The sequence below is a fragment of the Nestor notabilis genome, unplaced genomic scaffold (genome assembly GCF_000696875.1).
Source record: "Nestor notabilis isolate BGI_N333 unplaced genomic scaffold, ASM69687v1 scaffold8008, whole genome shotgun sequence".
NCBI lineage: Eukaryota > Metazoa > Chordata > Aves > Psittaciformes > Psittacidae > Nestor > Nestor notabilis.
This window is the reverse complement of record NW_009938683.1, coordinates 129,349-140,364: the sequence shown is the minus strand read 5'-3', so window position 1 is coordinate 140,364 and position 11,016 is coordinate 129,349. Positions and strand designations below refer to the sequence as shown.

At 41.3% G+C, this 11,016-nt stretch overlaps 1 protein-coding gene across 1 annotated transcript in view; it reads right to left on the bottom strand.

Moving 5' to 3' along the window:
* LOC104409552 (E3 ubiquitin-protein ligase PDZRN3-like) overlaps positions 1-11,016 on the bottom strand; it is a 31,249-nt gene that overhangs the window by 278 nt on the left and 19,955 nt on the right. The window contains 5 exon segments of the mRNA XM_010019459.1: positions 1-1,281; positions 2,215-2,331; positions 3,408-3,509; positions 4,187-4,249; positions 5,138-5,236. Of these exon segments, the coding sequence (XP_010017761.1) occupies positions 1-1,281; positions 2,215-2,331; positions 3,408-3,509; positions 4,187-4,249; positions 5,138-5,236 (1,662 nt within the window).

The window sequence follows — 11,016 nt, the reverse complement described above, 5'->3', positions numbered from 1 at the left end:
CTCTTCCTTGCTCCAGTAACGGCCCATCTTCATTTCACTTATGGCATCATCATCGGTGGTCATACCACTGCGCTCCTCCTTTATCTTTATGGCACGTTCTCTCAGCAGCCTGTCTCTCACTGGCCTCTTTGTAATATAGCGGGTCCCATCGCTTCTGACCTTGACTTTCCACTCCATCCTCGGTTCGCTCTGGCTTGAATTAAAGTCTTTGCACATACTCACCAGACTCATTTGGCTTTGCGCATACTCCACTGCGGATTTCTGTTGGATCAGCTGCATGTAGCTCTGATAGTGCTGTGCATGGGCAGGAATATGAGCATGCTTATATGGAGAGTGATGGTATGGGGAGACATAGGAGCCAGAAGGTTTCTGACTGTGAGTAGGGCTTTTGCTTCCATCACTGGCTTTTCTCTCCTTGCTTTCCAGCTGCTTGCCAAGGTCGGGATCTTTCGCAGAGGCATGGCATTTACCAGTGCTGGATTCATGACTTTCTGAGCTAGCAAATAAATTCTTTTGGGAGACATTATATGCCACTGCCCCCTCATTACCTTGACAGTTAATGCCTTCTGCAGTTCTGCGCAGCGAATTGTCAGGGGAGATCTCCAGCGTGAGTGGTGTGCTGCGGCAGCTTTCGCCTGTGTTATAGGCACTTGAGCTATCCTTGTCAGACTTCTCGGGGAGCTCCGTAATGTCTGAGAGCTCGTGCCTGCGAACGTCGATGCTTGTGTTATAGTTGCGGAACCCGCTGTTATGTAGCATCCAGGGCTCCCGGTACTGATCCTTCAGCTGCTGCATTTTATGAGCTCTCACAATATTCAGGCACTCCAGCTCGATGTTGCGCAGCTCCTCGTTCAGCATCTCCAGCTCTCTGTCAACACTTTCTTGGTCGCTTTTGCTCATATCCAGACTGCTGTTGTGGTAATACAGGCTGTAAGGGTTGGCAGACTTCACCTGGCACTTCAGTTCCAGCAGTTCCCGGAATCGCTCACATTCGTCCACAGGGATGCCAAGGAAGTCGACGTCTGTGCAGTCGGCTGAGATAAACGACTCGTTGCTGAACTGCATATCGCCACTTCCCAGGGTGTCGTGACTGTACGTCAGCTTCTTCTGGCTCCCTAAAGTGTTGGAGGAGGTGGTGTGATCATCCGCATTGTTTTCCTGCTCGGAGCTCTCATCGTTACGAGTGCTGTCGTCTGTGCGCCCCACACCACTGTCTTTCTCGTGCTGGTTAGATAAAATAGTGGCTGTATCTGTGGTACCTCCATCCTCCTCATGCTTCTTCTAACAGCAAAAACGAAAAGAAAGAGGAATTATTGCAAGGACATGAAATATTTCAGGGTGTTTATTTTTTAATAGTTTTCTTAATCTTTGTTACACTTCCTTCATCTTTGCTTTTACTTGTACAGAAAGAGTACTGTTAAGAACTTTTAGAAATGGTGACCAAACCCACAGCCTGCTGTGGATGTCCTTTCCAGAAGAACCTGAGGTCTGCTTTTCAGCAGTTACATAGCAGCAATGGTAGAAGTCACATTTCCAAAAAGTTTCTTCTCCCACTTAGATGCACAAAAGCATCCAGTTTACTGCAGTGCCAAGAGAATATGGCTCTTCAAAACATGCAGATGCCACAGAGGATGTAGTTTTACAAAACTCCAGAAAAAACTCTAGCCAAAAATAGAAAACCTAGTAATGAACTTTTATGATTACATTAATCATGGCAGAATGATGGGGAATAGAGGCCCAAATCTGTGGTCCCGTATATAAACTGCTATGTAAAAACAACTTCTTTGCCTTACTCGCCATACCTAGACCTTACTTAAGTCATTTGCTCAAGTCCTCCATTTGGATTGTAAGGTTTCAGGAGGCAGGTGTTTTCACTACGTGCATGCATATCAAATGGGGAATTGTATAAGTTAGCTCTCTGCCTGCTCTATCTACTGTACACCTAACTTATACTGTCTGTGACCACAGCCAGAATGGTGGATTTCTCACTGTGATCACAGTGCTGTGAGAGGCAAAAGTATAAAAAGGTAACATTTTAAAAACTTTTGGGCCCCAAGATGATGTTTGTGGCAGTCATGTAATATCTTGATTTTACAGAAAGCCCTTTTGCCTTCATCATCATTTGAGACATTAAGTGTATTCAGTCAAGTTCAGTGATGGAATATGGAGTGCAATGTGAAGTTCTGACACCGCTGCACAACAGAGTGGCAGTACCTGCTGTAGCATGCTGGCAGTAAATTGCATTGCCTGGTGGTGCTGTTCCTCTAACATGTCCATGTGCAAGTCATCCAGAAAATCATTTCTGTCATCATCCATCCATCCTTCATCCAGCTATGTGAAAAGGGAGGGAAAAACCAAACCAAATGTTGTCAAAAGAATGAAGACTGACTTAAATTACATTCCTTCTTTGTGGAAAGTGATTGAGAAATCTCAGGGGATTCCTTCCTGTGACAGTGCTGCCATTTCCTGAGAAACAGCACACATCTCCTGTGCTAAGTGTGGGTATTGACTGTCCTACCTCCCCCCACAGCCACCTTCATCTCCAGCAGCATGGTTTTATCTTCAACAGCTTTTATATCTGAAACAAACCCAGCCTTTTCATCCATGGCAATAACTCTAAGAGTTGGGGCTGTTTTGGTTTGTGCATGTCTCGATTAGAATGTATCGAAATACTCCAGAGCCCAAAGCCTGAACACACCACATGTGAGGCAGCAACAAGGGCCAGAGGGAAGAATGCTGGCTAGGGGTCTGTGAGACTTTTTTTCCTCCCAGCTTCAGTTATCCCCAAGGGAAAGATCAGAAACATCTAAACCGACAGGATAGTCATGAGCCTGATCCTGTGTCTCCAGGTGTATTGGCAAGGGTTGCTCTCCCAGCAGGAGGAGCAGAGACAGATCAAACAATAGTGTTCATGGCTGTTTGTTCTACATCTTTGTTGTGCTAATCCCTGCTCTACAAAGGGATCTGGTTCAACCTTTTATTACAGCTGAGGATGCTTTTTGACAGTATTTAACTACATTAAGAGGTGGTGTATAAAGGGCTAAATAATATGTGTTTTAATGAATGGATAATCAATAGCTACGGGAATTAGAGTTCAGTATGTTCTTCAAAGCTATGGCTTGAAACCATCTATAATACCTTGCACTGATGTTTGTAATAGCATAGCAGCATATATATATCACCAAACGTCTTATAAATTGAACTTGAATATAAAATATAAGTACTATGACTGCTGAATTCCGTTATTTTAGATCACGTATACGTCCAGTCAAACTGTATAATACAGTTTTAGGTAGATTTGGTAGATTCAGGTAGATTAAAATTCTTCAAAAGAACTGTTTTCTACAAAACAGCTAATCTTTTAATGAAGACTCAAGAGAGGGCTTTTTTTGTAGTTCCTACAGTACCTGAAGTTCTGGTCTTGCAACAAGCAAGGAGATATTCTTGCTCTCTTCACTGGTGAGAAGTGCCACAGCTTCTTCTCGGTTCTGGACCTCTATGCCATTGATCTTTAAAGAAAAGAGCAACACAACGAAATATTTTCATAGGGATACTCAAATAATACTGTGATGAGCTCTACAGAGCAGAATGGCTGGACAGATCCCAGTGCTGTGTGGGCCAGGCACAGACCATATTCACATTTCCAGCTGTGTTGTTCATTTGAGCATTGGGAATTACGTGTGTTGGTTTGGACATGAGAAGCTGTTCCACATCTCTGCAGGTGATGTGCAGAGCCTTGTTAAAAGGAGAGAAACTGGAGAAGCAGAGTTAGGCAGGAGCAGAACTGTAACATCAGGTCTGGTGGGTGCGAAGGAACAGGAACATCCTTCCTGGGACCGGTGAGGCTGTGGATGCTGCTGCCAGACACTGACTGGGATGTGGACCTCTACTTGTGTTGGTGTCCGTGCAGACTTCTGACAAAGCCTCTGTGGGGTCAGACTGTTGCACTTGGACGACAACTCATGCATGCACACAGCACTGGGCATTCTGCCTCCTGAGTGAGTACTGGCCAGGACTACCAGAGTCTGACTGGGATATGGCAGAGGAAAGGGAAATATCCTCAGGAAATTAAAAGGAAGCATATAAACACCACTCTGAAGGGAATGATTGTAGAAATCATGCTGAGATAAAGACATTCACAGCAGATTGGAATTTCTTAACGTATTCCAGACATTTACATACGTACCTGAATAATGCGATCCCCTTCTCGGAGTCGACCGTCTTTTGCAGCAATACTGTTGGGATCAATCTACAAAATAGAGAGATCTGTGAGTGCTTTGGAGGATTGAGAGCTCAGTGTTTACTTCCTGTTGTAAAGCCAGTATTGGTAATATAACTGATACTGTAAGCTAGTGTGCCTGTTGCTGCTGCTGTACCTGTAGTGTCTTGCTTAGTGATTCCAGGACTTTTGCTTGTGTCAAACAAAGTGAAATGCCAGTTAAAATGATGAAGTCAAACCCATTTTTTCCTGGTATGTGTCTTCAATGTAGGTTTATCATGTTTGCATGATACTGTGTTACCTCATAATTTAACATTTTGCTTTACAACACAGTGCTCTGATTAGACCCACTTTTTGCATGCAGAACAGGAAGGATTATATCTTAAGTGATGCATTTTAATGGCAGATTTTAGATTCAGTTATGAGTTTCTTTCCCCAAACTGCTGCTACTAATTTGAAATGGATCTGCATGCTAAAAGATTACGTATAAAATGCTAGTTATTTCATGAAAGAGGTAAGAGATGAGAGAGAGACAAATGGGCCCCAAATCTTTGCAAATAAAAATGTGTGGGGTGGTGATTTTCTTCTTTTTCTCCATTTTATGTTGTTTCTGGGAAAACTGAGAATAAAAATTAAATGGGAAATACATGTATTTTCAAAATATTCTGAAAACATCATCTAAGAGTGGATGCTGAGACTGTGCTAGGAGAAAAATGACCACTCACTGGAACAAAGTTTGATTCATTGGATGCAGGATTTCACTTCATTTGGAGGAAAGGAAAAATAATTACATTTCTTCCAATTACTGCATTCTGGCTGCTTTTCAGACATGGTACAAACAGAAGACGAATGTCTTAAATGTCCAGTGCTGCAGTTTAAAAGACGAATTGTATCTTATGGAAATCAGCTCAATCTTACCTCACTCACATAAATACCCATGTCATCTTCATCATCCGTTCTGTAACATACAGTAAGGCCAAGCTTGTCCTGGCTGTTCACTCGATGTAAATCTACTTCCTGAGGTTTAAAAAAAGAAGAAAGAAGGGAAAGAAACCACACTGTCAGTGAGACACTGCTGACTGATGGAAGCAATTTTTCAAATACAATGAATATATTTTGCTTAAGTGATATAGTGGATCTCTTTTCATTTCACTTGTAGACGAGGTTAACTTACTGAGCAAAACGTGATTATATGCAGACAATCAATACCTGGGGCATTTTTGACCCTTCAATCAATATGAAGTCATTTTGAAAACAGACCTTTTATTGATTTTAAAGAAGAAAAATTACCTATATTTCATGTAGCGGTAAGACTTCAAACACTAAAATACTTATAAAGTATGATTTCAATATTTGCCACAGCTCATATGTATTTCCTTATAAGCAGGGAAATTTTCTGTTTTTTCAGAGAAATACATAATACTTTATTACCTTGTGTAATCTTCATGAAATTATGTAATAAATTTCTTAAAAGTGTGACTGAAGATCAATATATTGTGAGCAAAGCATTTGGTATTGGTAATAGAAATATAATAAGCACTTTAATATCTTGCAAGGGTTTGGTTTTAGCAGGTCATGGTTTATTATTCTAGTGCTCTTTGGTGGTCTCGTTAAGTCTTGGAAACATTTAGACCATCTTAACAATACATGTTCTTCCTCTATGCTTTTTTTGCCATGAGGATTTCATGTGGGTTGTTTTTTTCCTACATTTGCTGCTGCTCTGTGACACTGGGTTATAAAATCCACGTAGATGCCCACAAGCTGTGGGATGTTCCTGGCTGGTGTGCAGTCAGTGTGACCGTCCACCTTTCAGCTCTACCTTCTTGCTGCTGAGGGACATCCAGGAGCCTAAGGACCCTGGGGAGCCTAGTATGCATAACCAGCTTGTTGCCACTACTGTGCCAGTCCTGAGGACGTTGCTATAAGGAGGGAGGATGTTTCTTCATAGGTAGAGGTGTAATAGCAACTGTTGTTGTGTTGTTTACTTCCCTTAGAAGAGTGCTTGATAGCAAGTGAGGCTCTGAAAGCTCCCACTCCTGTGCAGCTAATGCCAGGCAGGATGGAGAAGGCAGCTGTGGGGCTCAAGCCCCATTGCTGTGAAGGGAAAGACTGGGACCAGGCAGAGAAAGAGAGCACAGCCTGTGCGGGACCGAGGGGTGTCCCAGCCCCAGGGCTGACCCTGAACCTCATGCCTGTGCATGGCCTTGTCCCGTCCAGAGGAAAAGTCCTGATAACACAACTCATTATTTCTGAATGTCTCTCTGTTTTGACCTGTGCTGGGCCATTTGTAAGGGGCAAGACAATAAAACAAGCTGATATGAATAATTTATTGGCATGTCTAGATGACAGCTGCCAAGATCAGCAATCTCGTGTTATTTACTTGTCAACATGTGTAATTTCTTTTTCCTTTTTTTTTTTCCTCCAAAAAAGAACTGTGGCTGTAAATGTCAGTGACATTTCAGATGGTATTTAAATGGTTTCAATCAATAGTATCCATGGTGCGCTGCTGCTCTTTTTCTCCCTCTTTTGTTACTTAAGGATTTGAACACAATGCTTTAGTAGTAGGGTTTTTTTCAGACTTCTAAAGCTTTGGGGGCTTTTTAGAGAGGAGATGGAAATTCTTCAGAAGAAAAGATGAGACAAAGTGGATTTGATTGTGATCTCAGTTGATCCTTGGGAACACCACTGCTGCCAATGCGTTCATTCTGCATTTAACCAGGATGTGAACTGGGAGTGAGGTGGGAATTCATGAATTGGCCCTAATTCAGGCCTAGGATGATCCCCATATTTCACGCATACTTTAACAAAAAGATTTCATATCTTTAGGAAAGTCTTTCTATAGTTCACTGCTTTGACAATATGGCAAGTAAATAGTGGCAAGAAACTAGTGCTGTAGCTCATTCTACTGTTTATCACACTGGTAGTGAAAATGCTTATCTGTGATGTTAAAAAGACCCCACAAAACCAAACAATAAAGCATGGTGACCTTGGTCAGTATTTAAATAGGTCCTATGTAATCTTAAACACTTGCCAGCACCTTTTGGAGTGGAAGGAGAGGAGGGAGCAAGCTATCAGTTTCATTCTTACCTGCCACATGTTTTGAGTAACAATAGGTGTTTTTCCAACAGTGTACAACTATAAAGGGCCTTATTAAAATAATTAAATTTATTATTTAAAAAGCACCATCCAAGACATCACTGTACTATACTGGAAGGTAATAAATCATCTGGTAAATTAAATAATATGTATTTTAAAAGGAAAACAAATATATATTGTTTAAAGACAACTCACAAATAAAGCAGCAAAAAGCTAAAGCAAACAAAAGATTTTAGAGCAGGTGTTTAGAACCTGAATTTTTATGAGTAAGTAGTTGACAGGCTTACCCTTGGGTACAATCCCTCTAGTCCTTTGTAGGAACAGAATAAGTGGGTTTGATGCTACCCAAACATGATTAATTTTGGGAGCTTTAAGATAGGAACAGCTGCTTTCTGTGGGTCTTTGCGTCAGTGAAGTTTTAATATAATCATAAAGGCTTGAAATATTTGAGATAAAAGTGTGCAATTCCAGTTGGAGTTGAAGAATCAACACCAGAGTCTTCAAAGCAAAGGCTATTTTCCATATTCAGAGCCAAGTCTGTATAATGTACAGATACATGAAAGGGGGAAAATGGAAAACTGGCAGCTACAAGTACAAGGTGTTACGGTTGGTTGTGTAACTGTACCAGGAATTAACATGGGTCTACAGAACTTTGTAGGTGCAGCTCTGCAATGCCACAGGACTCGCTGTTTCTTACTCCTCTATCTTCAGCACTTCTAGGCAGCCCAAGGGCCTGATCCTGCAGTGGTCCCACTGCAGAGAGCAGCCACTGCGTGCACAGAGACCCTGCCAGACCCTACTCTTTCAGATCGGGCTGGTGCACTGTACAGTCATCAGCTGAAAATGTATTTACTGCTCAACTGGGGCTCTGTATAAAATAATATGAAACCTATCAGCCACCTGGATTGCAGAAGGGAGACATTGAAGTTATTCAACACCTGGTCTAGATGTGCAGAAGTTAATTAGCAGACAACAGTGGTATCCACAAAGTGTGGTAACACTGGGGCTGCATTAATACAATAATTGTAAAAATTTCATACAGGTTGTAACTTTTAAACACACAAATAATGAAAATCTGCTTCTGTAAAAGGTGAAAGTGACATTTTGAGAGATGTTCAAGGGAAGTACTCGTATGCTATTTCAAAACAGAATCTGCACAAGAGAACTGTCTGAAAGATTACTGGCTCTATATCAAACGTTGAGCCAAAGAGGGCTCAAAGAGCTAGCTGCTGAAATCCATATGGCATTTGTAGCAAGACAAGAAGAAATGAACATGCACTATGACATTATACCTGTAACTGCTCATAATAATGAATTACGAGTAAGTGATAATGGTAAATTAACCTCTCTAAGCTCAGAAGATCCTTCATTTGCAAGAGATTATTGAATTATTGTACTGCTGATTTAAATTTATGGCCTGCCTGCAAAGTTTTAAAAATCTAAGTCCCTTCTCTAACAAGACAGAAATGAGCAGTAGACATCTGAAATGAGAGGACAAGAATGGGTAAAAGAAGTTCAAACATTCACAAAGCATTATCCAAAGCCTGCGTAAGTACTCTGTCCTTTTCTCTCTAAAAAGTGGTGGTTTTCTGTCCTGACTCCTGACATACCTGACCAGCAGAGAGCAATTTTTTTGCTATTCCATTAATAAGTTTCACCCAGAGAAGCATGTCAGGGAAATAGCTATAAAAACCTATTTCCTTTTATAATGTGTGAGACCTTCTCACTACTTTTGGCAACTGACCCTGATTCAGCAGAAGGAAAAATCTTGTTCTTCTGTCTCGAAGATAGCGATCTTTACATTTGTCTTTTCCCATAAAGGTGGTTCCAATGCAGGTAAAAGCCAAAACCCAATCCCTCCGCTTTTCAGAGAAGAAAAATTTATAGAGTAGGTTTTCTTTTAAAAATTCTTTGCCCTAGAGAAGAAGTCAGAATCTGCCCGAAGGTTACTGTGCCAGCCCAATGCTGTGATGGTAGTTCTGTGATGGGCCACACAGACTGGTCTAGCTTAAGTTATCAGTGGTGCCAGAGAAGGCTGAAGAAAACTGCTTGTCACCCAGTTGAAAGATGGGTGACATCTGGTCACCCAGATGAAAGTTTAGGATGCCTAAGTAAGGTAACTGAAGGATGCCCAAGCTCTTTGCCAAGCAGATGACCAGTGGTCCATGATTAAGATCTGTCTCAAGCAGTAAGAGGTGTTAAGGCCAGTTTGAATTCCTCCAGAGAGCTAAGGGAAGAACAACCTTTCAGTATTAGCTTGTCAGCAGGTTGAAATGTTTTACCACTGTTGGATTTGTTCCAAACAAAGAACATACAAATATTTGTCTCAGACAGCACAGTTGTGAAGCTGAAGGAAGGTACTGCTTTTTAATCCTTTACAAATTCAATCACTGCTTGAGCAGCACTGCTAGGGCTGAAGTCCTTTGTATTCAAAGACATTAATGCCTTGAGAAGCTCCTGATCAGTGCAACTCCCTGCAGAGCAGGATTTTCATTGTGAAGAAATATATTCACATAAAATATGCTTTCAAAGGCTTTACAGCCAAGAGGGAATAGAAATTGCAGAGTGTGTGATGGAGCCTACTGATTCCCATGTTCCATGTTCTGAGAAGTAAAAGCAAACTTTCAACCAAAGTACCGAAGCACAGTAAAGGGGAGGGCCTGAAACCCTGGTACTCAGCTTTTATTTATGGTTTCCTGAAAGTGGTGAAGTATTAATTTCAAATTTTGAAGCCCAGATCTTGGTGCTCAGTGTGTTCATTTCTTGCTGGTCAGATGTTATGGTTTCATGCTGGGAACACTGTGTGAGCTCTGCGCCGAGAGGGCAAAAAGCTATTTGCATGTATCTGTTGTACTTCACTCTTTTGATGTGAAGGCTTCACTTCTGTCCAATACTGAGTAGCAGGAGGGAGGTTTCTTAGCAGCTAGAAAACATTTCATGTAGTTTTCAGCCCCGAGCTTTACTTAGTTTTAACTAGCCATTCAGCTGAGTTCAGTTCTCTACTCAGAAAGAAAGCAAGACCTAAGTACAAGTTGCATATATGAAAGGGTAAAGACAGAAAGTCAAATGGGAGAGAACAAGCCCCCTTTTTGATGTGGAATGTTCTCCCTTGTAATGTGAGAAAGTGAACACAGTGAGAAAGGCCTCACTTGGCCTGTGTGTCTGACAGCTGTACAGACTTGTTTGAATAAACATATTAAGGCATAATGCTGCCGGGGAATCCTGGAGTGACATTATTCTTCCTTTATGAGCCTGAAATGACTTCTGGCTGGGCCTCTGTGAAGAATGAATGTACTTTTAATTTATAATAAAATAGTAGTTCAGGATTTAGTCCCTCTTTCCTTGTTGCATGTAAACCTCAAAAGAAAAGAAATGGTCTTTATTTATTTTTGTAGTAGGAAATATATGGCAGTTACCTCTGAGACATCCATCTTAAGACAAATGTTGAGAGGTAAAACCGAGAACACAATTTTGGCATCTCAGCAACACTGCCAGCCTGAATTCCTTCCTATGGATATTTACATTAGAAGCTTGTTGTGAACTTGGGTATTTCACTGTTTTTGCCTTGTTTACTTGTTACAAATCACTAGTCAGTCAGTTATAGGCCATAAAAGTTTAGATGAGGAGCTTCTGATTGAAATTCAAAGCACACTTTATGGACACAGGATGCCAGAAGGCTGACTTGATGGCTTTCTTACTTT